At 39.2% G+C, this 27,762-nt stretch overlaps 3 protein-coding genes across 7 annotated transcripts in view; 2 read left to right on the forward strand and 1 right to left on the reverse strand.

The window, feature by feature from the left end:
- Positions 1-1,866: 1,866 nt before the first annotated feature.
- On the reverse strand, positions 1,867-4,835 carry LOC121631753 (tetratricopeptide repeat protein 9A). Its single transcript, XM_041972807.1, has 3 exons — positions 4,209-4,835; positions 3,702-3,884; positions 1,867-2,189 (listed from the first exon to the last, which is right to left on the reverse strand). Exons 1-3 carry the CDS (start codon positions 4,681-4,683, stop codon positions 2,092-2,094), a joined length of 756 nt encoding a protein of 251 aa, XP_041828741.1. The 5' UTR covers positions 4,684-4,835; the 3' UTR covers positions 1,867-2,091.
- A 1,508-nt stretch (positions 4,836-6,343) lies between these two features.
- Positions 6,344-9,558, forward strand: med6 (mediator complex subunit 6). Of its 3 annotated transcripts, none has more exons than XM_041972809.1 (9): positions 6,344-6,420; positions 6,729-6,888; positions 7,202-7,293; positions 7,685-7,767; positions 7,852-7,960; positions 8,073-8,188; positions 8,298-8,325; positions 8,526-8,686; positions 8,740-9,558. In XM_041972809.1, exons 1-8 carry the CDS (start codon positions 6,399-6,401, stop codon positions 8,654-8,656), a joined length of 741 nt encoding a protein of 246 aa, XP_041828743.1. In that variant the 5' UTR covers positions 6,344-6,398; the 3' UTR covers positions 8,657-8,686; positions 8,740-9,558. The 3 variants fall into 3 exon arrangements, with proteins under 3 accessions (XP_041828743.1, XP_041828744.1, XP_041828742.1); XM_041972810.1 differs by having other exon boundaries at positions 8,526-8,684; positions 8,723-9,558; XM_041972808.1 differs by having other exon boundaries at positions 8,526-9,558.
- Positions 9,559-10,664: 1,106 nt separating this feature from the next.
- pcnx1 (pecanex 1) overlaps positions 10,665-27,762 on the forward strand; it is a 35,232-nt gene continuing 18,134 nt past the window's right edge. For 2 of the 3 annotated variants that reach the window (XM_041972811.1, XM_041972812.1), the window contains exons 1-10: positions 10,665-11,009; positions 12,112-12,326; positions 14,671-14,776; positions 15,874-15,910; positions 16,250-16,315; positions 16,408-18,141; positions 21,385-21,514; positions 24,811-25,004; positions 26,514-26,607; positions 27,703-27,760. In XM_041972811.1, the coding sequence (XP_041828745.1) occupies positions 10,857-11,009; positions 12,112-12,326; positions 14,671-14,776; positions 15,874-15,910; positions 16,250-16,315; positions 16,408-18,141; positions 21,385-21,514; positions 24,811-25,004; positions 26,514-26,607; positions 27,703-27,760 (2,787 nt within the window). In that variant the 5' untranslated portion in view covers positions 10,665-10,856. The remainder of the gene's footprint in view (positions 11,010-12,111; positions 12,327-14,670; positions 14,777-15,873; positions 15,911-16,249; positions 16,316-16,407; positions 18,142-21,384; positions 21,515-24,810; positions 25,005-26,513; positions 26,608-27,702; positions 27,761-27,762) is intronic. The other variant, XM_041972813.1, reaches the window with a different exon arrangement.

The raw sequence follows: 27,762 nt of genomic DNA on the forward strand, positions 1-27,762 counted from the left end.
TTGTTTGTTTGTTTGTTTGTTTGTTGCTTGACTATGCGATTTAAACCATTAGGAGATATTTAGGGATGAATCTACTCTGCTTCTGCCATTAAATCCTGCCTGATAGCTGTTAAACCATGGGTTAAAAAGAAGATAAAAATTTGACAATGATCACTACAAACACTTTCCAACTTAATGTCTTAATGCCTGTCTCATCTTGTCTAATGTTAAATGACCTCTAATATTTGATCTCCCTTTGTCCAAAGCGGAACATGATATTTATGTAAATGTGAATGCTTTTTTCCTCTGAGGACTGTGCAGAATGTGAACGTGCTCATCATACACTGTATTTCAGCTACAGGTGCTAGTTGAAACATTGCTAAGGTCTTATTGTCTGTTTGAAATCTTACCACAAATAAGCTGAACTAACTGTTACGAATGGATGTTGTTTGGGGTGAGAATAATACTGTTATTAACTGACTTGTATTTGCACTGAAACACACCAATTTGAGTAAAATTGTGGGGGAAAAACAGCTGATTCATATTTTCTTGGTTTAATCTTAACTTGCACATCATCATGTGACTGGACTCACGCTTGAGCAGTCACTTGTATCCTCCTCGTTTTGATTCTCAGTTTAAACATCTGCAGGTCATCTTGATCATGTCTTCATGAGTAAATACTTTGAGTTGCTGCCACATGATTGGCTGATCAGATATTTGTGTTAACAACAAAGATATATTTTCTTCTTTTACCTCATATGGGTGGCATTGTCCTCGGCTAGCTGAGTCCACCTGGATGCAACGGGAAGAGGGTAAGTGTGATGTACCACTGGGAAACTGATTGTTATCATTCATGTGGGTGCTTCATTTACTTACAACCTAAACTAAAACCTTGTGGGTCAGTTATGCCTTTTCATGGAAATTGTATTCCTGATGGTCTCTTTCAGAAGGATAATGTACCCTTCCTAACTATGCTTGAAGAAGCATGACGCCAAGTGTTGACCTGGCCTCCAAATTCTCCAGGTTTCTTTCCATTTAAGCATCTGTAGGAGGTGCTGGGAAAATAAGTGTGTCAAAAGAGGCTCCAAACCTCAATATTAAGCATGTGCTTATAAAACTTGGACTTATCAGTGTGTTTCTCCATTTTTAAATAATAGCCAGCATTTTATTAGGAAGATTTTCTGCCTCGTTACAGCAAGTCTGGAAACCATTTCAGTCAGCGTTGCTTTGTTTGCTTGTTTCCATGTGTTTTATCACTTGTTTCTTTTTGCTTATGAGGAAAACAAGATAAATTGAAAGGAAATCAGCAGCACCACCACAAAAAAGATTTCAATCAACAGATACGTTTATTACACATTTACTATACACATTAAATATTTGCAGATACAGTAAATGTCAATGAAGTGCTTTGTTTTGGCATTAATAAACACAAATAGCTTCCCTTTGCATTATTTTAATGTGGTTTTATAAAGTAGCCTATTTACATTTTGATATGTCTTTTAGCTCATACTGCTCTTTGCAACATGTGCTCTTCATGTCCTTGTGTTTTGCGTTAGAAACCCACTTACTGAAAGCACCTTTACTACAGATATGATCAAAAGTATAAAAAACTGTGACTTTTGTAGCGCTTTTTAAAATTAGCGTAAGGTGACAGGAGTGTAGGTGGTTGTTACTCACTTACTCCAAGGCATTTAAAACGCGTCTTGTGCGAAGGCAGGTGCTAATTTACAGTGACGCTCGCCTGCAGACGCACTGCTTTGTGGACCTTGTTGCTCCCGTCTCTATCACAAGTGTTGGCCTGTATGTGCAATGTTTGGGCTGGCAGTGCACTAGTTTGGAATGATTAAAACACACTCCAGATGAACTCATACTTGATACGTTTTGCAACTTGGGGAGGGATTAAAAATATCTGGTGCTTTTTTTTTTTTTTTTTTTTTTTCTAAAAAGAAAACACTCCAAGCACACAACAACGTTCCATCACATAACTGGCAACCGTATGCTGTAAAACGCAAATGCAAACAAACATCGTTTCACACCAAGACCTCTGACGTGTGGTGTTTAAAGTCTGGGTGGCACACAGTGGGGTTGAAATTTGGGACGGGTGAGAAGTCATCAGGCAGTGAGTGCTTGTGTCGTCTCTTTCTTTTCCCTTTGGGCATTTCGGCGAATCTTCATCTCTGTTAGTTGGATGTAACGGATGACGTTGGTGTCTGGAAAACAAAGGCAGGAAAAAGTTCATTTATTTCCTGCACAGCCAGGAAATGGTGCATCAATATTGACAAAAATTTTCCACTTAAACTAAAATGGAACAAAGTAAAAGACCAACAGTGAGTACCGTTTTCTCATTTATATTAAATTCTGTTTTTTTCTTACTGCACTGTGCAAAAGTCTCTCATTTCTTTATATATTAATGCTGTGCAATGATTTATTAAAATGTGCAAACAATGAAAATAAAGTATATGAGGCAAAATCAGAGTTTAAAATTCTGTCTTTAAAGTTAATATCTGGTTTTTCCACCTTTCTTCGACACAATTTGAATCCTCTTCCACAAGCTTTCTGGTAATGTCTTTATGTTGTCTTCAGGAATAGTTCTTCAGCCTTCTTAAAAGACTTTCCATAAATCTTCTTTGGTTTGCCACTTTCTCTTTCACAATCTGTCAAGATGATCCCTCACTGTTTCAGTAATGTAGAAGTCTGAGCTCTGCAGAAAATACCTAAATGACTTCTTCTATAGAGATCATTTAGGGCAATATGTGAGAGCTTTGATGGCTTTTTACCTATTGTTTATGCTGTAGATCTTACAGGTATAAATATACAATTTTATGCCTGTCAAAGTATGTAATCTTTGTCATTTTTTGCATGTGCTAAGAAAGAAATTTAAAGTAATTATGTGCTGTTGACAGACTACTAAAGTGCCCAAAGACACAAACTAACATCAGTTCTTTGCTTGGTATAGGTACAACACTGCATCCCTTCCAGTAAGTTTGGTGTCGTTTTATGCTTGAATGATTCATTGATCAGCATTAAGTGGCTTAAGAAATTCTCTAAAAATGGTTCATCATAAGCCAGTATGTAAACCTCTCTTTAACAGGAAGAAACCTCCAGCTTAACCACACTCAGGGAGAGTGGCCATCTGCCTCAACTCATCAGGGCAAAGTATTCTAAAGATCTCAGGCAGCAGTAACAGGGAAAAATGGTCATGACCCTGTTTAACGCTGCAGATGTTAAGGCAGTAGACTCTTACATAATCCAGTTTACACTAAATGTTCAACAGAGATTTCACTGCCAGTTTACTGCCACTCACCAGCCTATTGTTCCCTTCCTATCCTACTATAGTCCCTGGTGTTTCATGCCTATTGCCATGACAAGACTTCCAGTCCCTTAATAAGCTCCCCAGCATATACTGTATATCTGCAGTCTGCTTCTTTCCTGCTATTTCTGTTGCCTTTTTCATGGGAAGCATTTTTTTAACAAGACTCTACCTGTTCTTAAACCCAGAATGCATTCAAATAGTTATATGAGATAGTACTCTAGTTCATTCCACCATTTAGATCTTGAGTGAATCAGCATCTTTTCAATCAGTGAATCCACTCGTTGTTTCATTAATCTTACAAGAGCATTCAAAGTGCAGCTCAAAGGCCTCAATTTTACCTCTTGGACAAGTTTTCCATGGAAGGGAATAAGCATTATGGAGCTCACTGCCATGATCTGTTAGTCCTAACCTGATGGCTCCTGTTTGTGTGACTCCTTCAGGTAGTGGAGAGCCTTCTGAAAGTCACCAAGATGGTAATATGCCACTCCGGATCGGTAGAGCGCTTTGAAGTTTTTTCCTTCCTTGTGAAGGACTTTCAAGCAATATTCCTTCACTCGTTCGTAGTTCACCAGCTCCATTTGCAAAAGGCAAGCTAGAATGGGGTGAAACAGCAAAGAAAAGGCTGATCAGGCTGTACAGTAATGTGTGTGCTGCGAGGTATAAAAAAACACACTGGGTCTTTTGATAATGCGTTAAGTGAATGACATAACTCATTTAGCAAGGGGTTGAGTAAATGGAGCATTATCATAAAGAGAAAATAAAAAGATTGGGGGTGAGCTTAAGCATGACTCATACTCGTTATGAATCATTCATGTCGGCTACTCTAGTTTTCCTAGAACCTCTGTTTAAAAATAAATTTAAAAAGACAACATGTCAGAGTAAGTGCGCATCTGTGTGAGAGAGGAACGTCTCTTACCTGCTAAGCTGTTGTAACACTCCAGCTCCGCTTTCTCCATCGCCCCCTTCTGCTCATCTGTCAGCGTACTGGACTTGCTGATGGTCGGCAGTAGGGGGGATGGGGATTTGGAGGTGGTGTCCGGGTCCCCCAGCACCCTGCACAGCCCCTTGATCTCCAGCAGAGCGCGGTGGTACTTGCCAATCGCCTCTCGGTACTTCTTATCCTTGTAGCACTGGGTGCCCTGGCTCTTGAAGTCCAACGCCCGCCTCACGACGTCAGCTGGCTCGTTGTAGGCTGGTTGTTTCAGCATCGACCCACCATGATGCCTCTGCTGTTGGAGCTGCTGTTGATATCTGCTGTCTTTGGTCCGACTGCTGCTGCTGTTGGGGGGCTGAGCGCACTGCTGGAGCCTCGGGGAGCCGCCGCCGCTGTCGTTGAGGCTGCCTTTACCACTCTCCGCCTTGTCTTCGTGCCCAGACTTGATCACACTCATCTTCGACGTTATTTTGTTGTAGCTACCCTAATGCCCGATTGTAACTTAGCTGGGTAAATTGAGGTTTTCACTGCATCCTCACGGCCGTAATCGCGCCTCCGCCTTGCCAGTGCAGCAGCTACGTCCTCTCTGTGCGCAACCTGCACGTTGCGCGCTCCTCCGTTGTCTGCATCTCGTGTTTTCCGCTCTGATCAGCCGATTGGTCAATAAATAGAGGATCAGTTGTCCTATGAGCGTGCCCCAGAAAGAGATTGTTTAATTTCGTAAACAGGTTTAATTTCACCACAAATCTGCAGAAAATCACAGCAAAATCCCAAAATTTTCAGAGCCATGTCTTAGTTTCTTTCTTTTTTGTTTCTTTGTTTGTTTGCTATAAATGCCTGCCTCCAGTTCTTATAGCCTATGCCACGGTGCAGTGTGTGTGTGTGTGTGCGTGTGTTTCTCTCAGTTAAAATAAAAAACATAAAAAATAATGGCAGTGAATAACAACCCCATCCTTGCTCTTAAATATTTCTGTCAGTCACTGTCTTATCTCATTCTGGAGGAAAGCAATCATCTCTACTGGGATGAATCAGATAAAGATCACCCAGCCAGACTCATCTCGCCCAAGCAGCCTCGTCCTTTCTGCACAGACAGAAAATTTCCATGACAAATAGTTTCTAAGGACAGGCTATGATGTCATCCAGAACTAAATTTATTCAGATTAATGCAGGAAACATAAGTCTGAAGAGAGGGAGCGCAGGTGATCAGTTTTCTTTTACGAGTGTTGGTTTGACTGGACATTTTCTCATCAACAGTGGCTGTATTCACCATGCTGGAATTCTGTCTTGTCAGCTGGATGTGATTCTGGAATTTTAGTTGTCTGGAACAAATGCTACTGACCACACATAAAGACCCTTGTAAAAAATAGGTTATTGACAATATGACATGTGCATTGTTTTTGTACTTTTTCCTGCATCCTCAAGTTCCTTTAAACAGAATCTAAATGACCTGTGTTATTAAGAAGTAAACAAACAAGCACCACATTTCTTTGAGATACAGGGTTAAGTAGGATGAATATTGGTGAATTAGCCATAAAAACTGACATTTAATCTGTAGTAGTAGTTGTAGTAATTTTAGTAGTAGGGGTGGTGGTGGTGGTGGTAATTTAAAGTGTTCTGTAATTTTATGTTTAAATAGGCTATGGAAATAAACTATCACTTAAATTTGCTCGTTGGCATAACTGTCTAAAATTTATGTACATAACATAGAAAACATAGTCAAAAACAGACACATTTTTATTTACATATTTATTTATTTAAAGACATAATAGATTCCACAAATTAGGCTATTTACATATGGACAAACCAGTAAAATGTTTTGTTCATAATTCCTATAGAAACTGATTTTTTCATTCTTCTTAGAATTAAAATTCGTAATTAAAATAATACAGTAGCCTAATAAACACGGTTGAAATCTGCAAAATAGCTTTTTTGAAAAATGAATATCATATATGTCAGACAAAACGTTGTATAGTAAAAACTCAAAGCTATAAGCTATGTTAGATTTTTTTCAATATTCTGAAAGACGCCATGTTTTGTAAAACACAAAAGGCCTGATCATCAAAGTAATAACATTGACCAATTCATGCAGTAGTCGGTTGTGCGACTACGTCATCAAACTACGTCCTGAGAGATTGTGAATACGTAATATTTGAGAGACAATTTGTTTACATCATGGCGTCGGTGGATTTTAGAGGTTTGCTATTTTCCGGTCTTTTGTTATTTGGGAAGTCATTGTCTTTATATATATTTTTTAATCATCGGTTAACGTTCATTGAGGCAAAAATTACGCTTTATTGCTGAATTCTTACAATACTGCTTCTTTCTTGTTTTGCTCTTGGCCTGTTTCAAATGTATATTAGCGCATGAAGCTAACGCTAGCTACATAGCGTAGACTAGCGCATCAGCTAATTTAGCTACATAATTTTTAATCTCGAGAACCCTGAAAGTACAAATTTGTTTTTGTAGCTCATCAGAACATTTTGCTGTCCTTTTAATTTACAGACAACCTCCTTTGGATATCCTGGGTAGATAGCGGCTGGGTGCCGATTCTTAACCCTGGAAATGTGCTGGACTACTTCTCTGAGAGAAGCAACCCATTCTACGACCGAACCTGCAATAATGAAGTAGTGAAGATGCAGCGGCTCACCCTGGAGCATCTCAAGTAAATTTATACCACACAGCCGAATTTGTATTTATTTGACAGAGAGCATAAAATCAGTCAAGATTAAGGCATTATATCATTCAGCTTAAAATCAAATTAGGCAGCAACGTTTCTGCTTTAAAAAAAAAAAGTAGCTTGCACCCAAGTTAAACAAAGATGTAGGAGTTTCATACAACAATTATTATTAATTTCTTAATACAATATTTTGTATTAATACACCCAAAAAAAAAAATAGGTATTAAATTTTATTTTTTTGTTTTTCTCCTTCGTGGTCACACATTTGTCTTTTGACATTGTTATTGTTGTGTTTCAGTCAGATGGTCGGCGTGGAGTATATTCTTCTTCATGCCCAAGAACCAATTCTTTATATAATCCGTAAACAGCAGAGGCAATCACCAACACAAGGTGAGTACTATAACATTTGATCACATTTTTAGTGAATAAATAAATATCAACAAGCTGATTCGTCACTTTTGAATGTGTTAATTTAACTGGTTTGATCTCATAAATAAGTGGGGATGTTATCCAGCTATCTTGTACATTTATGAGGATTTACTAAACCAAAGCCTTATGAATTGGATCATCAGCTATTCTGCTTACCACTGGTGTCATCAGTATTATTTATGTGTTGCATAAAAAGAGTAATAAGTAACAAAATAGAGAATTTTATAAAATGCTAAATTAGTTTTGTGATTCTGATTTTATGCATGTTAGTGAATGTAAAAATGTCAAGATGCACAATGTCGAGCTTGTAAAGCTTCACTGAAGTCTCCACTTCTGTGTGTTTATTCTGAAGTGATTCCCTTGGCCGACTATTACATCATAGCAGGAGTGGTGTATCAAGCCCCAGACCTGGGAACAGTTATCAGCTCTAGAGTGGTACCAAAATAAATCAATACATAAATTTAGAGCACTAAAATGCTTGGAAATTTTTTATTTTAATACAAACTATATCTGCTGTAGCTTTCTGCAGTCCATGGAATTCAGTCTGCATTTGATGAGGCCATTTCATATTGCCGCTATCACCCATCCAAGGGATACTGGTGGCACTTCAAGGATCAGGAGGAAAGAGGTTAGTGCCACAGTGAAGGAAATATGGGGGAAAAAAGTACTATGCTGTATTTTAGTTTTAAGATGCTAACATTTTCTAAAGGTGGTTAACAAAGTTTGGTTTTCTTTTTTAGAAAAAGCCAAGCCCAAGTCTAAGAAAAAAGAGGAGCCTAGTTCCCTGTTTCAGAGGCATCGTGTTGACACACTCCTTTTGGACCTCAGATCAAAATTTCCACCAACATTTTATCAGGTATATTTCACACTGATTTTCCAGTCATTCGCTATGATTTTATCTTACATGTCAATTTTGCTAAAACAAAAATCATATAGATGACCATTTCTTTGCTTTGTGCTTTCAGCCTAAGCCTGGAGAGAAGCCCATTCCAGGTATGATCTTCAAGGAGTTGGATTTCTTATAGATCCCAAAATTACAAAATAGTCTCTATGTCAACACAAGCTAATATTTCATACTTTTTACAAGGAATTCTAGATTTTATCACTCATTTAATTTGCGATTATCGTGGTAATAATGGAGTGGAGGCCAGACCCTTAGAGTTTTCCTCTAAATGTATGCACTTGTATTTCAGTTGAGGTGAAAAAGGAGCCTGAACCTCCTACAGAAACCATTAAACAAGAGGAGAGGGAGCCAGCCACCAAGTCCTCAGCTCCGGCTCCACCAAGTAAACCACCTCCTGAGAAGAGAGCAAGGCTACAGTAATAGCCACATCCTGTGGGAAGACGGAGAACTGCTGTGAAAACTCCTCTGGCTTTAACTGTAGTCAAACGTCTTCTCTCATGGAGTGTTTCCGTGTCCGCTTAAAAACTGCAACAGCATCCGTCTCTCAATGGTCTGAGCTGAACTGGCACAAAGAGCTTCAGTTGCTTTTCTTCAGTTTTGTACCCTTGGCGGGCTTTAAGCATATTTCAGGTAATATTATTGAGAGCAGGGTTTACATGCTTGATGTCAGCAGGCTTTTCATGTTGGATTAAGTGTTTTTTGATGATGCACTCGGATCAGCTTTGGTGGTGATTTACTGTTGGCATCAGCAATGTTTTTGTTGCAGCTACAAAAGAACTGTGTGATGCTCTACCTAATCTAATCTGAAATGTAAAAAGCCCTTTGCCACAATCTTCTTTCTTTACTTACATACAGTTATAATGTTGTGAAAGAAATCCTGTTTTCATGTTTTTTTGTAATAAAATAAATGAGCAATTATATAAAATGTTTAGTTAAATAAAATTAACAATCGTGAGTCTCTTAATTACCTATATTAAGAGCTTTTGTTTCATTCTTTGGTAAAAGCATTTTTCATATACACTGTAAAATCTATTTTAGTTGTCTTCTGGCTAAAATGTGTATGAAGTTGTGTACTTAACTCCACTGTATGTTGGTTGATAGTTTAGAAAGAATTTGCATATAAAGTCTACATTTTGATGCTTTTGAAGAAACATTTTGTTTGCAGATGGAACTTCTATTGAAAATCACTAATTGTACCTCCAGTTAAAGTTTGAAATGTTCATTTGTAATTCCAAGTTATGTTACTTTGTACTCATACACTTAATATAGAGAAATTATTTTTTGTCTAGTCACTAGTAAATTTACTGAAAAAATAAATAATTTGACTGTTTCTTAAACCCTCTTGAGGTTTCTATATTTCTAAAAATATGACCTAAAGCATAATCTGTTCTACAGAACTACTAAAATTAGATTAAAAAAAAGAAGCCAGTTCATTTAAAGAAAAATAGAAACAGACCCAAACTCACATCATGCTTTACAGACATGTGCTGGTGACGTTGGTCATTTGGAAGTCTACTAAATCTGTTTGACTGTACTGGCCAAGTCCACAGGTTTTAGAGATGGTTTACTTATATTCTTTTTTAGCCCAAATGTACAACCACTGTGGGGTCAGCAGAAGTTCCCTTTGTTGTTGTCATGACACATATGCTCAAACATGCTGACAACTCAAAACTGTTAGTTATCTCATTGATTGAAGCACTTGGCTGTTTCCACCCGTTAAATGAAAAGATAATCCTGGAGATTCACCTCATTCTCCATACAGATATGAATTACTGCTGGTTTTTAAGAAATATTGAAGGACTCACAAACTTTCACACAGTACTGTTATCTTCTAAAATATAAACACTGATTAAAGTAAATCCAGATAGCTAACTAAGCAACAGAAAGATTTAACTGATGTTTTTTAATAGAATAGAATAAGAAACCTTTATTAGTCCCTCAGTGGGGAAATTGCTTTCCTGCAACATTACAGGTGCAGTAAGCAGAAGCAGCCAGGTGATATAAAAAAAATAACTGAAATATCAACGAGACAAAAAAGAAAACGTTTTTGCTATTTCTATTCATTATGTTAAGAATTTTCTCGTTGCTTAGATTGGAATCCCAAAAAGAAGTAATACTACTATTTCACCACATGGTGGCGCCATTTGGTCATATTTGGGCCGATCATCTAATTGCCCGATTTAATTTTATTCCATGTTGTCATCTCTCCATTGATCCGTAAATATGTCAAACGTTTATATTCTTTCAAAATTGTTTTGCTAAAGAGAAAGCAGATACAAATAAAGTCAAAGCACACAGAAAGTATATATATATAAATATATATATATATACTTTTCTTTTTTTTTGCGTCACACGGTGCTTCCATAGCTGCTGAGTACCTTTTCCACGAAGAAGAACTTTCTCGCAGGGCGTGGTGGGATAGGAGTCTCCTCAGTGGAGGACTGAAACAGTGCCCCAGCTGGCCGGCTAGCAGCAGAGAAGATGGCTGCAGAGGGGATTTTCAGGCCACTGTCTGAAAACAGAACACCGTTTGTCATGTTGAACGACGACTAGCCAGCGTGTCACCCCGGTTGTTCCGTTAATCGGTTCCGACTGGCTTCGTCGGAGCGGATTAAACAACATGGGGTCGCAGACTCTACAGATCCTGAGGCAGGGGGTCTGGGCTTCAGTCACAGGCGGATGGTACTACGACCCCGATCAGAACACATTCGTCAACGCTTTACATCTCTACATCTGGCTGTTTCTGCTATGTTTCCCCTTCACGCTGTACATGGTGAGCGGTTTGCATATTTTAATCCATTTTATTGTCTTTATTTTTGTATTTGTCGTTACTGTTGACAACGTAAGTTACCAAACCAAGTGTCCGTTAGGTTAGCTGCTTCAAGATACTAATGGTCGCTCTCGGTCTATTATCTGGAGCGGAGACAATGTAGTTTGTATTCAAACTAATAAAACGTCACGAATCTTTTCAAGTATATTTAAATTATCATACTCCAAAATGAAATAGACTAAATTAGTATTAATCTATTGGGACAAATTTTTAGAATAATCTCAATATTTCTCATTTTATGTGTGCTGTCCACCAACTAGATTGGATATGGAAGCTTTTTTTTATCTTTATTTTTTGGTCAAAATTTAGCTTTTACACAGTGAAGTAGGATATTAACAGATGATAACGCTGTTGCAAACTGTAATCACTTAATTTAATTCCCCTTCCCCCCCGTTATCAGCTTGTTTTCCTTCCATCGGTAGAGATTTGCCTTGTTCCTGATTTTAGTGGCTGGAGGACAGCTGACAAGGATGTAGCACAGTGAAAGAGTTAAAATGCTCATCAAACAGAAAACTGGCTGCTGGTTGGTCTATATTTTTCACGTTATTGTTTAATTCTTATTTTCTAAATGTATTTCGTTTTCTGTATGTTTTAAAAGTGTGTCAACCAGTTTGTCCTAAATGGAACCAATGCCAGTTTCTTATCATAAGAGCATGCGATTAAAGGGTTGTTTTCCCCAATAACTGTATCAAACTTTATCAATATGAGCTACATGAAGCTGAAATCTCACTTATATCATTGTGTTTTTTCAAATACACACTGGTAACTGCATCCTCAGGCCAGTAAATGGATGATTTATTGACCTGAAGCTGATATTTCAAATCGGTTTGCAATTTCACTTCTATTCCTGGAGTGCAAATGTGTCGGTCAGCTCTGTGGTTTTTATAGTAGTGCTGTTGTTTATGATGACCACACAGGATGCAGTAGGATATATCAGAGCTGGATGCAGAAGCTCATACACTTTATACAGATTTAAACACACACAGATTTTAAGGTCACATTGGCTCTGACTAACATTCTGTGTCTTTTTGTTTTTTAATGCTAGGCCCTGCAGCCAACTATGGTGATAGTGGGAATCTACTGTGGTGTGATTGCTGCCATGTTTCTGCTGCTGAAGATGGTGAATTACCGCCTCCACTACGCCCTGGATGAGGGGGAGGTGGTGGAGCATCAAGCCAAGGAGAATCAGGGCAGCAGAAGTGGCACGGAGGGGGCAAATGATGGAGGTGCCACCCGTCGGGAGGACAGCAATGGCCCGGGGTAAGCCGACTTGTCATCTGGCCTAAATGTGGATTTTATATCTGAAACTGTAAAGGGAAGATGTTCCATGAGTGTGACTAAAACACACAGATACTGGAGCAGAGCAAGTACTCTGTATTATGCATTGGGTGGAGGACACCACACTTCCTGATCAATGATGGTGAAGGGTCATTATGGTATGTGGGGGTGGAGTAAAATTAAGTCAGTTAAAAGAGATGTAATCTGGAGATGACTGAGAGAGGATGTTGAGGTCCTTCTAGAAAATGAATGGGTGACATTTGAAGAAGAATAAATTAAAATTGAAATATGTTGGAATTAGAAGTATTAAGAGAATTTAAAATTAACAAGTCTTTTCACATTTATTTGATTATTTAATTCAGTATATATTAATTGCATTTTTTTCCAACATATATACACTCTTTTAACATCTAGAACCAGTACTTATTTCTTTATATTTTGCCTCCAGTGAGCCCTATGTTCTTGTAACCGATCATTGTGCGCTTGAGTAATAGTTCTCCAGGCTTTCTAAAGGTTTCATATCCGATTTAAACATATTTGAGCAACGTCAGGGACAATTTTGAACTCTTGGCTGGAAGCATTTTTTAACTTTCAAAAAGAGGATATGTCTGGGTAAAAGAGGATGTTTGGTCACCCTAGTTTAAATAACTGTTGCACAAGAAAGAGACGGGAATTCAATTCAATTTTATTTATAAAGCGCTTTTCGTGCCAGAAGCAGCAGAAAGTGCTTCACGTAATATGTTCCGAATTACATCTGAAGCGCGTGGAGTTGTAAAACCGTGGAGGCTGCAGGTTTGATACCCGGATCAGGCACTGTGCCATGTGTAAATTTATTGCACTGCTTTGCGATTTGCTAATTACAGCATTTTAAATTGTAATGTCAATTTGAAAATGATTAATCATTCTGCCCTACGACAGATATTGTTTGTTACAGATGAACAGTATCTGTAAGGAATATTCTTAAAACACACATAAAAGCATGAGATCTCAAAGATGCTTCTAACCCTTCAGTTGATCATTTTACTGTTTGCTGATTCAGAAATGTCCTTCATGAAAGGGCAGCTATCAAGAAGCCATTCTTAAGGAAGTAAAATAGGCGAGGCGAGATTATTTGTATAGCACGATTCAATGGCAGTGTGATTCATAGTGCTTTAAAATAGGGAAAAAATGCTGAGATATACCAAATGGCATTAAAACTGGACTGAAAATCAGTGGGAACAGGTTTTATAAAGTGATGAATGCTCCCCAGAGCCTGGACCTCAACATTATTGAAGCAGTGAGGGGTCATGTTAACAGAGAACAGAACAAAAGGTATCAGAAGAGCTTTGAAATGGCCTTCAAGAAGCCTGAAGACCTGTTTCTGATGAAGAAATGACAACAAAGCTTGTGTAAGAATTCAGGCTGTGTTTTAAGAATAAAGTTGGTCAAGCCAAATATTAGCTTTCAAGCTGTTTTGATACTAATTTTATACTCTTCATTTGTCTTTGCACATGTTTTGGTAAATCTCTGCACCCATTTCATGTTGTCCTGGCAGTATATAAAGAAATGGAGCTTGGATTAATACTTTTAACTTCGGATTAATTTAACTGAGTTGAATGTATTTCATATTTCTCAAAACAATTATAAAAAAAAAGAAGAAATAACTTTGCTCTGAATACCAAGTTTTCTACCTGTGTTTTTTTAACGGAGAGGCTTAGGTTTCAGAAGCAACAAGCCAGTGAGATTTCAGCCTTTTTCTGCTGTGAATCGCAGCAGTGACTCATATTCACATTCCAGAGGGGGTGCTTAGCTGGACACCGAGCGAAGGAAAAGGCACCAAGGAGAGTCCCGACCACAGGGACAGTTCAGTCACGGCTTTGCCCACACATCTGGAGCAGCATTCTGGCTTGTTGGGAGTTTACGGTGGAGCAGACAAGCAGTACTAATGGTGATTAAGGTGTCTTGCTCCACTGCCCACTCATTTCCCCCCTCGCTGGTCCTTATCCAGCCCCCGTTGCCTCTATGTTGCATGTTTTAGTTCATTACTCGGTGTGTTTGTTTTCTGCGCTAAACCCTCAATGAAACATTTTTGGCATATGTTAAGTGTAAATGATTTATATCCCTGGCAGGTTGGTTGTTTTGAAATTCCGACTTGTTTAACAAGCATGTCTGGGCTGAATATAGACCAGGAGAAAGTCCTGTTTTTGTCTGGTTTTTGGTCTCACAGTTAAGTTTCAAATCCCATACAACTGCTTTAAAGTCTTGATTGCTATTTTTTCTGGGAAACGGTTACTATGTCTACATGCCAACAATTCAGAGGTGTGGTTGCCTTTATGTGTTTTCAAAGGGACCCTGGAGGGGGTATCGAGATGGCAGACTTTATCCGACAAGAGACTCCACCAGTGGATTGCAGTTCCAGGAACTCCTATATTGGGATGGAGTCTATCCAGCAGGTAATCAGGGTGTTGGGACACTTCTTCTGTATCCCTGGCATCTGTTAATTAAAGGAACAGTGTCAAAACCACCGGTCGGAGACATAATCACATTCATCGCATGCATGTTTATTTTTATAAATAAGAAAAATAAGCAATTAGCTGCTTGAAGAGAGAATAAAGTGGCAGTGATGTGAGTTTGGGTTAATTCATAAAATAACAAGTAAACAAATGGCTGGTTTATGTTTCTGAAATAGAGGATGTTTTATGATTATTGAGTTAAAATCTCATTATCCCATAGCATGGGATTTGACATAAATATCAGACTTCTTTGGATTCTCAATAACATGTTATTTTTTTTCCATCTTTACAGACTGAGTCATGGATACTTAAAAAATGCAATGAGCAAATGAATCAGATTTAAAAAAAAGAAAAAGGATTACAATCTAATTTACAACAGTGTGCAGTGGCTCATTGATTGTGACTATTTTCTTGAGCCGTATGAGTGTGTGAAAATCGTGTAAAAACACAAACCCTGCAGATTCAACAGGGAACAAAAAAGGAAATAAACACAACACAAAGACCACTTTCAGCTGTAGTTTATGGTAAATTTAAGTGAGTGATCTTGTACACAGTTTAACTGTTTTTTGACACACTTTATGAGATTATGGGGTCTTAATGTGTATTTAACAGAAACATCATATAGCAGGGGTTAGTACTGTCTTATTGTAAGCACCTTAAGTTGCTTTCCTACAACTAAGCTTTGTGTCTAAAGGTTGTTTTCATTAGGAACGATCCTCACATAGTCTGCTGACAGCAGATATCTCCTCCCAAATTCATTTTTTAGCTGCTGTATTTCTGTGGGATATATTTAACCTCTGAGTCCCATGGGTGCAGTGTTCTGCCTCTTTGCTTCACATCAGCTGCTGCAGCAAGTTGGCAGAGAATCCAGAACTACTTTTTTATTGACTTTTTTTTAGTCTTTTCATTTTTTTTCTTAGAAATGCCGTGTTTTGTACTGATTACACCAAGTGTGTGTAGGTTTTGTTATAGAAATGAGCTTTTGATATGTTTTTTTGTAAAAAAAGAAAGTAATGATCTTTTGCTATGCGTTTCAGATTGCATCCACACATGGAAGAGCAATAGTTATTAAAGGTAATTAGTGCTACTCCCTTTAACATAACATGTGATTAAATCATTTGCCAGATCACTTTTTATCTGTATTTCTGTAACTATAAAAAGTAGTTAAGTAGAATTTTCAAGTCTGTTTTACTCAGTGATATTTATGAAAACTTTTCACTTTTAGCTCATGTATGTAACACAAATAACTGCACTTCTTAAATTTTCAAGAGGCTTGCTACTTTTTCATTACTTGATTAGTTTATTCTCTTTTTTAATGTCCTGATATGCAACACCTTAAGATTGAGGGAGAACATGCTCTGTAGAGGTTGTGTGGAATCCAGAGGATTCAATGATTAGTTGCTTTCTTTGTAGGAGATGTGGGAAAGATCTCAGATGATATCAGTTTGACTCTGGTTGAGAGCTGCAGTCATGATCATGGTAAACACACGTTATAAAAAGCTTTTTTTTTCACAGTTAAGGTTTTGACATATCCATGTTTTGATCATTTTTCCCCCCGTGTCTTCTTTTAGATCTGCTCTCAGACACAAAGATGTACTGCCTTGTTCCCAATGACTCCTTCGCCTCCTTGCAGCCATCAACCTCCTTGTGTCCTTCAGAGTTGTCCAGGGAGCCTGCTGATCTCTGTAACTCAGCTGCTTATCACTTCAGCCTGTCGCACTCGTCCTGTGACACGGAGGTGACCACTCACGCATCCATGCAATCTCAGAGCTTTAGGAAGGAGCTCCGCTCGCGGGGCCTACCTCGGACATCTAGTTCAGCAGGCTCCGCTTTCCCCGACCCGTGTCTGCCAGACTTTGCTCTGTATCCTCCTCCCAGGAGGAGTGGCCTTGACCCTGTCTGCGAGATGGAAGCTGCCAGACCACACAGGCCAGCGATGTGTGATGGAGAGGCAGCAGAGCGGCTTTACCAGCAGGATCAAGCCGTGCCCTCCACCTCTGGAGTTGAGTGTTACAGGCACAAAGAACCACGCAGAGTTGCCCGCTCAGTCTCCAGGGAGGCGGGGGAAGGGAGCTCAGGACTATACCAGGTACAGGTGGGTAGTAGTGGTGGGAAAGGCCCTGGTGGAGGAGGGAAGTCCCAAGGAGGAGAGCGAAGTGCAGATAGCCTGAGGAGCCTGAGCACCCGTAGTAGTGGCTCCACTGAGAGTTATTGCAGCGGCACAGACAGGGACACCAACAGCACAGTCAGCAGCTTCCACAGCGAACAGACCAGTTCTACACATGTGGAGAGTCTGCTCTCACTTTCAGGGGATGAGCGTGTACGGGACAGAGGAGAGGCTGTATCAGCCCCTGCAGATGGCGGGACTTCTAGCCTCGGCAGTTTGAGCTCCCGAGGTCTCAGTAACCTCCCCCCTAGAGAGGCCAATAAAAACCCGCACGCCAATGAGCTGACTGCTAAACAAACTGCTGATACTATTTCTTCTGGAAACAAGGAAGTCTTGGAACCTGTTGGAGACGCGGAGGAGCCTGGCGTTAGGACCAGTGTCGATGATTCAACAGGTGTTGTTAGCGCAGAGCAGGAGCAAACAACAGATGATGTTGAATTGAAATCAGCGAACATTGTTCAGAGGACTTCTTCTCTGACAACGGGGCGCTGTGGACGTCGGCAGAGCGGTAAGAAAAGAGCAAGCAGCTTCGATGCCAGCCGTCACCGGGACTACTTGTCTTTGCGTGGTATGGCTAAACCCTGCAGCGCTGTTTTTACTGGTGGTGGAGAGGATGACTCTAGTGATCAGAGTGAACTCAGCTGTGCCTCTAGTCTCCACTCCACCCACCATCCAAGTACAGACAGCTCATCAAGCACCACCTCCCGCTCCTGCCACTCCCCAGAGGACCACTTTAAGGCCCTGAAAGCCAAGCGTGCAGCAGTCAATGCACCCTCCTCCTCCTCTGCAATGAAGGCTGCGGCGGGATCTGAGGAAGGAACGCGAAGTGGAGGGAAGCGCCGCGCCTCCCGCCGTACGCCCAGCACAGGTAGTGCCAAAACGCATGCCAGGGTGTTGAGTTTGGACAGTGGCACCGCTGCTTGCCTTAATGATCCCAGCCGCTTAGGAGCTCCATCTGCGCCTCGACCTCTCACCACCTCCAAGTCGGATTTGGAAGCCAAAGAAGGGGAAGTCCTGGATGCTGCTTCTCTGCTGGGTCGGGCCTCCCAGTTGGAATCAGTGACCCGCTCCAGAAACAGTCTGCCAAACCAGACAGCTTTCACTGAGCCTCAGGATGCCACTGCTGCTTCCCTGCGGGGTAGGTACCACACACACACACACACACCACACACAGAACTGTGTAATACTGAAACACGAAACAAGTGACATTATTTTAAAATTTGCTTTACACCTTAAGTTTGTTTTGATAAAGTGAATGAATTTTATATTGAGTATACTTTGACCTTTATAACACATTTAGCTTTTTAATGTATTAACATGAACATAATGATTGAAATCATAAGCCAAAACCGGTTCTGAGTGTGTTCTGTTAGACACTAGGTATGCCTCAAAATTGCCTGTGTGTGTGGCTGCATACGAGATGTTGTCTGTCTTGTAAATTCAGTGTAACCATGGTGAGTTTCCATGGAGTTATAATTCTGACCCAAGCATAGTGTTCCCTGTGCAGTTCGCTGTTAGTATGACGCCACAGTGTGTGCTTTGTGCTGAGGTTAGACAAACAGACGCTTTCTTATTAGTGTCATACACACTGAGTCTAATAGACATTCCCTCCCCCACAGTCTTCAAGTTTGAGTTAATATCTTATTTTTGCTGAGGTCTTCCATGTCTTGGGTTTGTTCTATGGCTTGTGTGTGTTGTGGCTGTTTTTATAGATTTTTGCACTTTTTGGCTTTGTCAGATTTTCAGTTGTCACCTACAGTGATGCAATAGAGGCTGAATATGCCTCGGTTTCTGGTGAGAAACATGCAACAAAAAAAGTTTGTTTTTCTTTGATTACTGCTGTGTGGATATTTTTAAATGTGGCTTTAATCCAGACAAGTCCCAGTCAGTAAAGAAGCAGTCATGATATCTTATGTCTGATTTAGCATAAAGTTTGTTGCTTAAAGGTACTCATTGACTTTTGAGGCTGTTCAGACAAAGTATTAATATGTGTCCTAGATGATTCAGTCACAATATCAAATTATGTGTGTTCACACCTGGTGTTAAAATGCCATCATGGGATGAGATCGGATCTCACGCTGCTTTCTGCAGAGCAAGAGATGACGTCACTCATAAGTTGATTGTTTTCCAAGGCACATAGAAAAACCACAGCATGGCAGTGTTGTATCTGGGACTGATTTAATGATGCACAAACTGACAGGATAAACTATTAAACATTGCAGCCGTCGCCCGTTTTAGTGGATTCAACAGCTATGTTTGATTAATTTACAAGGTTGCCGTTGGTGAGCTTTAACCTCCTAAGTCAGAAATCCAGCTTCCAGTCATTTTTTTCCCACTCTCAAACTTAGAAATTCCAACTTTTTTTATTCAATTGAAACACACCTCAGTTGTAGAACGTGCAACTGAGCGACACACCTTCTTAGTTTTACTCAGTTGGATTCACATTTAGTAGGATTAATGCACCGTTTAGTTCAGCTACAGGTGAGGAAGGAGTTCAACCTGGCCATTTGACTGGACCACTGTTCTTGTCTCAGTATTGCTCTTTATCATGTAATGTTACCTCTTGTTACCCTTAAATAGTGGTCAGCATCGCTCAATTTAGGCCAGAGCGTGTGTGAAGTAAGGCACGTCTGCAGTACCAAAGGCTAAAGTTTCAAAACCACAGAATCAAGACCCTAATTTTTTACCATAGCTTCTTCGTAAGAGTACAGATTAACAAGAGTAAGGTAACAAAGAACTTGTGCTATGTACTGTTAGAAAATGGCAACCCAGTCTTGTACTTTTACCCTAACTGTACCCATCTCGGCATGTTAACAACATAAAATGACAGCAAAAGTTGAAAATGTGTATTCATAAAACACAAAAAGCGACACTAAAAATGAGTTTTCTGAAATAGCTGTCCTGTAACTGCAGCCATCAAGAGTAGCTTCCTTTACTGCCGCTACTCTTGATGGCCTCAAAATGCTTTACATTTAGCTTGTTTTTAGCCGTTCAAGCAGTTCAAATAATGAAACTGATCTATATTACTTCAGGGCTTCATAAAAAATGAATACATAGTCAAGGACTTTATAAGATGTTGAATAAAATAGCTTGTAAACTCTTTGTTAGTATAAAAGAAACTAACTGTATACACTCAGGATTTAGTCAGTCCTTGTCCCACATAATCTGGGTTTGCTGTTCCGGTTTTGAAAGCTTTGATTTTGCTTGATTTTGATTGGACGAACATGTTTACGTGTATTTTAAAAGTAAGTTTTATTTTTTTAAATGTCATGTAATGATGCTGACTGTTTAAAAGAAAAATCATGGATTTAGGCTAAGCAGTCAGGTCTAAATGCATCCTTAGTTCATCCTGAGCGCATTCATGCCTGTATGTGATCAGATCAGCCAGGACTCACATCAGCACCAGGTCTGAACAGGCTTCTGATCTGAAAGTGTGATTGTTATATTTGGGTGATGTCTTAGCAAATGTGCTAATTCAGCTTCTGCAGACAGCCTGTTGCAGTTTACACTGAATATGTTGGATATTATTATATAAACAAACCGGTAAGTTTCTCAGAGCTTCATCTCCTTAATTTAATACACTTCAGTTTTGCTAATACGATCTCAGAAGCCGAGATGCACTCTGGGTGTAATTGTACCTAAAATTAGCAAGAGATGGTTAACATTAGCTAGAAATTGATTAGTCATATTACTGCTGTTAATAGTTCTCTCTCTCTGCTTCTCATATCTTATATTTAAACATGTCATGATACATTGCACTGGTTTCAATAATGGTTATTAGTAAAAGATGCAAGCATTAGCTACCATGGAACAAGCTTAATCGAAGAAAAATATTGCAGCAAACCTTTAAATGTTATGTATTAAATAAAGGTGTGTGTTGTTGCTTCCTAAATGAGGTTTAAAAAAAAAAGAAACTTTTTTTTTTTCATCCAAAGCTAGATTGTGTTGATTTAGATTTGTTTACTTGGGAGCTTTTGGACAAGTGGGAGACCATCATTGGTCTCTGCCACATTGTGCACTGTTCAGCACATTTTATTAGACAGGCTTTTATGGCTGCACCCATTACAATAATGTATTAAGAAGACATGCATTTTCTGGGGTAAAGTCATAACAAATAGGCTGCAGTGTTGTTGTGCTGGTCATATAGTGTTTGAAACCTTGTTTATTCAAGTGGTGGCTTAATTCAGAGTGAAAATATTCATTTGTTTGTCATTTGAGGTGCATGTATGAGATTTTTTTTTTTTTAAGATTTTAGAATATAAAATGGAGGTGCAACCCAGCATAACACATGGACGAGTCACCTCCTAGCACCCACATTAAATTCTGAGAGAAAGGAATCGCCATCAAGCTAACTGGCCAATGATGTCTCTCATCATGACAGCGCCTGGAAGTGAAGAGACGGTCATATTCCGTCGCGAGCGTAGCACGTTTCGTCGGCAGGCAGTGCGGCGCCGGCACAACGCAGGGAGTAACCCAACCCCTCCCACCTCCCTCATTGGATCTCCTCTCAGGTACGGCGTGCATGGAGCAGGGAGTTGTTTCTGTTGCGCCGTCTGGCGTGAGCATGTCACCAGGCGGCGCTGTTTCCTGTCTACACATCAATACCAGTTTGCATTTTCTCCTTTGCATGACATCAAACAGGACACCATCTGTTTCTGGACTGGTGTCTCCACTATGCATGTGGTGTTCTGATCCTCTTTTCCTCAAAACTCACTATTTTCATCCTGTTATTTTGCTCTCTAATCTTTTAAAGTCTACATTTTGAACATGGATCAAAGAATAGAGTCCTTATAAAGGCCACAAGCTCTGACTAATCATCTTGGATAACACACTGTGTCTTCTCAGATGTGCGCGTGATTAGTTCAGTCATACAGAGGTCCTGCTGTATCGCTGCGATTTCCCTTTTGAAAGACCTTTCTGTGGGAATAAATGTTGGTATTGATCATTTTAAAAACCAGAGGTCTGCAAACTTTCCCCAACATGATTGCATTGTTTTGTCTTTAAGACCTCATAGCTATTTTTTTTGGTGGATTTTAAGAGTGCAACTTTTACAAATAAGTCACAAGAGATTAATGCTATGTTTCTTTTATATTAACTAATTTATAAAATATAAGTCTTTCTAATGCTGTAGCTCTCAGAATCACTATTTTATTATATGTGCATTTAACATCAATAGATTATTTCAAATAGTGTCAGTCTGGCCTCATCCAACGCCTGTTTCAGCTCCTTTTTAAAAAAAAAAAAAAACTTTGTATAGGATTTATTTTTTAAACACTTTACTTCACATTTTGGCACGAGTAATGAGTTCCCCCCAGAATACTTCAAATGAACTGTCACTTTAAGTTTGTAGCTTTGTTAGGGACACCCAATTTATTATCCCAACTACAGCCTGTGTGTTCCTATAAGCTCAAGGGAAGACAAAAAAGTAATATATCATCTATGGAAAGTAGCAATTCTGTAAGTATATCAAAAGACAGGATAAAAGATACTCAAGTCTTACTCTGAATGCACCAGATGTCTTTTAAACTTCAGTTTTGCTGAACAACTGCCGATAGTTATTCACCTATAGCCAAGACTCGAGGTTTTCCTGTTTCTATGTTGCAAGGTCACTTTTCTAAATGCTGAGCCTTGAAAACTGTTAAGCACGGAAAACAAGTGTGCAGCCTGCCAGGGGTCAATAAACTCACAAAATGCAAAATCATTCTGTCTTCCACTGATCCCTCTGCCCTCCACCGTCCTTTCACTCCCTTCACTTTTCTTTGACTTTCTTCGTCATGTAGAAGTTAATGTAAAGATAACTCAGTCATCGTGTGGATGGAGCAAAAGGAACACTATTTTAATAAAAGTTCAAAATTAAATAATGTTGCTGCTATTTATAGCTGTGTCTATTATGCAAAAAAGAAAATACATCCTCTTTTAATTCTAACATATCTGGACCTTGTTAGGTCTTAAAATTGGGCCAATAAAACCCTCAGACTAAAACGTGAGACATTTTACACCATGATGTTTTTATTCTCTACAAAAAAGCAAGCCAAAATGCAGCAGCAGTGTGTGAAAAACTATACTGACCATTGTGCTGACATACAAAGGTTAGTAGTAGTAGTGGTATTTAATCACCGTCAGCGTGAACACTTCTGTAAAAGCAGTTTGCTGGTCTGGAGTTTTACCGTTTGTTTTGTTTATTAACACAGTGCCTAGGCGGAAAGACATCAGCAATTATCTTAGAGAAGCAACTGTTGCTCCCTTTTAATCTGAGAAGGGCCATTTCCAAACAACTTGGAGTCCGTCATTGTACAGTAAAAAAGATGATTCACAAGCGGAAATCATTCTAAGTAAGTCTTAACAGGAATGGACATCCCAACAAAACCGCAAGAAACCAAGAACTACATCTCAGATTACTGCAGGTTTCAGTTAACAAAGAACTCAACAGTACAGGTCAGGTTTGTACAGTCACATACAGTGGTGTGAAAAAGTGTTTGTTGCAGATCATCATATATAAATATTAGTCAAAGACAACACAAGTAAACACAAAATGCAGTTTTTCAATGAAAGCTGTGGCAGTAATCAGGCCTGAATATGACTAGAGAAAATGAACTCAGGTGTTATAAACAGTTATGTTTTAACACAAGTAAACACAAAACAGCATTTTGTGTTTACTTGTGTTGTCTTTGATTAATATTTAAATTTGTCTAATTATCTGAAACATAAGTGTGACAAACATGCAAAAAATAAGAAATCAGGGGCAAACACCTTTACACCACTGCAAGTACACACCACAAAATTTCTAAAGGATTTCTTTTGTACATAGCAAACCAAAGTGGAGATGTTTAGCCACAACGCAGAGCTCCATGGTTGGAAAAACACAAGCATGTCAGCACAAACACCTCATAACATCGGTCAAACGTGGTGGTGAAAGGGTGATTATTTGTGTTGAAATGACCCAGTTAAAGCCCAGACCTCAGCCTGATTGAAATGCTTGGTGGGACCTGGAAGGAGCTGTATGTAAACAAATGCTGGTAAAAATCAATGAACTAAAGGAGCCTTGTAAAGAGAAGTGGGTCAAATTTTCTCCACAGCAGTAAGAAGCTGATAATATCAAACAGAAATCAGTAGCTTTAAGGTATTTCTGCTGAAGGTGGATCTACAAGCTCTTGAATCATGAGATGTACTTTTTATTTTTAAACACATACTGCTTCTGCACTTTGACTTAGTTTGTTAAATAAATTATCTTCTTTTACCCTTATTTTTTAAAATAGAAAAAGTTGTTTTTCCTTCAGATTCAAAGCGTCACACTCTTGAAGATCAATTTTAATCTCATTCTTGTAGAGTTCATTTCCTTTATTACACAGTTTCATGCGCTTTCAAAGTACTTTCACACATATCTATCACATCCTTGTCTGGCACTGCTGCTTAGGTCTATTTGCAGGGTGCAAATAATGGCTTAATGTGGAGCAGATAAAAGTGAAGGTTGTGGAGTTCAGTTTTAGGCCATGGCCTATTCTAGAAGTAGCTAAAAATAATTTATAACACAACAATATTGCAATTTAAAGTCAAATAGGTGTAAAGGTGGGGAAATAAAAATTATTATGGAAAAAAATATTCCACAGAGATGATTTTTTGGTTGTGGGGTTTATCCATTTTTGCTCTTGACTCAAGGACCTCCTTTGTGCATGTGCATCCAATCACCTAAAATCCCTCTGCTGTAAAAGAATGACCTTGTCTCACCTGCCCTGTTGTTGTATATTAGAAAGAATCCCTGGCCTCCACCACTTCTTATTTCCTCCCTTTCTCCCTTCTCCTCCAACAGTCTTCAGGAGGCTCTCAACCAGGCCTCCCAGCCTTCTACTTCACAGGTGAAAAGTCAGCCATCAAGAACCCCATCCCAGGTGACAATGCTGAGCACAAGCACCTCCCTGCTGGCCAGGAATGGAAGCACGCACCTGGAGGGTTCTCAGGACAAAGCCTCAACTGTTGGTGCCACCAGCTTGCAGGATGACTTTGGTAGGGAGCACATCAAGAAAGCTATAAATGAAAAGTATCGTCATAAGACTGGGGTTTTGGTTGCGTCACTCTGGTTTTCTTTGCTTTGGTTAGAGAGCGTCTGCTGTAGCTTTGATGGTTTGGAAGAGAGCTGGTCATAGATAAGACTGCGGCAGTCAGCCATAGCACTGATAGAGTATTATCATTCACGGTTGATGAGCTTTCGTAATCAGTCAAAGCCCGTCGGCATTATCCACGCTCCATTTATTGCGCTTGGTTATATTATGTCTGTAGCCAATACTTGACCTCACTTGGATGTTGATTTTACTCTTTGATCACAGCTCCTGGTGCTTACAGCAGCATCTCTCATTGTGGTTCTTGACTGTGTAAAAGAGTAGTTCACACACATCTCAGGATGTCAGTGAACATGATGTGGAAAATGAAAAGCTTGCGTAAGAGCTGTCATAAAACCCTCTCCCCCTCAATGCATTATTACTCGTGCTCATAATTTGACTAGATGCAGTCTATGTTTTTTACAGGACTGGATGGTGTGTGTGTTTCCGTTCTTGTAGCATATGACTTAACTTTGCTGCCAATGTTTAACTTCTAATGCAGGTTTTAATGCACCACTGGTTTCTGCAGTTTTCTTATGAGAAACTGTTGCTTCACTCTAAACCAGTGCCCAGCTACAATGGGTTAAGAAAATATTTTTCCTCCTGGTTCTCAACCACAGGAAAGGTATTGCACAATGGGTAATTTCCTTATCAAATATCCTTGGTTAAATGGAAGTGGGTTTAGGCTTACAAATTCCTGACAGTCGGTTTTTGTGTCAACAGTTATAAAGCTGTTAACCTTAATTGACACAACAGTCTACTTTAGCTTTTTTTTCTGCTTGTTTGCAACAATTTAAAAAGCCACATTATAATATCTTCATTAAAATCTATATTTGAATTGCTTCTTAGGTTTTATTACCACAAGCTGGAGCAGATTCCAGTATTGTGTAGTACACCTATGAGTATGACTATGAGGATCACTGTATTAGAAGTCTCTTTAAATATTTCTTGCTGTAGCTAAGAGGAAGGGAACGGGAAGTCCAAATGAAGGACTCAAGGAGACAGGCCTTTACATTGTGCCATCGTGGTTTCTCTCATAATCTGTAATTTATGATGTATGAAATTTACAGATTAGTTTGTTTTTTTCAAGACCTGCTGTAGTTGTTGAGCGTCATCTGTTGAGCGTTTGCATCCTGCTTTTGTAGCTCGCTACAGGATACAGTGGAATAAGGCAAGCGACAAACTGACTGCCTTTCAAGTCAAACAGGAAGCGACATTCTTACTTACAGCCTCTCTGGGAGGAGGCACTTTCACTCAATAATCTCATTAGCTCAGATGAGCACACACAATATTGCCAAAGCCATCAAATTCTCTGCATGTAAACATGTTGTTTAATTAAATTATCCCCGCAGATGAAGCCATGCTCTGCTCAGGCTCTCGGGGACTGACTGAGATGCTCTTTGTTGTATTTCTCCAGGAAAGCTCACTCCCTCCTTATATGAGGCTGGTGGATGCGACATGTCTCTGGTTAACTTTGAACCAGCAACCAGACGAGCCTCCAATAACCTATGGTTAGTCTCAAATTGATTGACGAGCCTGCTGTTTTGAGCCTTTTGTTTTGCTGATAATGTCGCTGTGGTTTTAGTTTCCATATGTTTGTAAACTTTACTTGAGTTGTGTATTTAACTTTAGACTAATACAAATGTTGTATAGCTAAACATCTGTTGTTCAGCCACAGCCATGTGAAAAAAGTCCCATTTTCCATGTTGAGCTTTTAAACAGCGGGGGAAAAAAAAATCTGATCCTGGTCCTGTGGCTGTAAGACAAACTCATATCATCAGCCATCCACAACTTTCCAGAGTTTCACCTAGCATGGTGCTTTACATCATGACTAAACATCTCCACTTTGGTCTGTTCTATCTGGAGGACATTGTTTGAGAAGTCTTGCCATTTTTTATTATATGCAACTTTGCAAATCTAAGCTGTGCCACCATATTCTTTTCAGAGAGGAGAGGCTTTCTTCTGCAACTCTTCCAAACAAACTATACTTGTTTGTCTTTTGATTTTACTTTCACAAACCTAAATATTTAACATGTTAACTGTGGCCTGTAGAGTCTGAAATGTAGCTATTTTTTGTACAGGCTTACACGGTGAACTTGCTGGCTAGATCTTGAATACTCAACAATTTATCATCAACAAAGTGCTCAGACTTGTTGATAATTAGTTTCTAAAGTACATTTTATTTTCCCCTCAAATCTTCAGTATGTCCATTTTTTGCACACCACGTTTGACATAGATTTTGTTTAACAAATAATGAAAGGGTGTAATATGGCACAGTTGTTCATTTCTAGTTTTATTTGAGTAAAAACTTGGCAAGGACCTGACTTTTTTCTGTATTTCCTGGTATGTAAAACTGTATTATAAAAAGTGTGTACTTTCTATTGTACATAGTGCGTAGTTTAGTGCTGCATCTTTTGCTTGTCTGTGCATTTAGCTCCCTCTGAGCTAACTGCTCTAGCTCTGCATTATTATATATTTCCAAACCAGAGCAAATAGTTAAATGTTTAGTTTGAGGCCACTCAGAAATAAAAAACGATTTTATATTGTTAAGTTCTTCTAATGCTTTTCTTTTGCTGGTTTTCTGATGCTTGTCTTGTGTCCTGCAGGGATACTGACTCCCACCTCTCCAGTTCTACCTCAGTTCGTTTCTACCCTCATGACCTGGT

Source organism: Melanotaenia boesemani, chromosome 20 (assembly GCF_017639745.1).
Source record: "Melanotaenia boesemani isolate fMelBoe1 chromosome 20, fMelBoe1.pri, whole genome shotgun sequence".
NCBI classification, from domain to species: Eukaryota; Metazoa; Chordata; class Actinopteri; order Atheriniformes; family Melanotaeniidae; genus Melanotaenia; species Melanotaenia boesemani.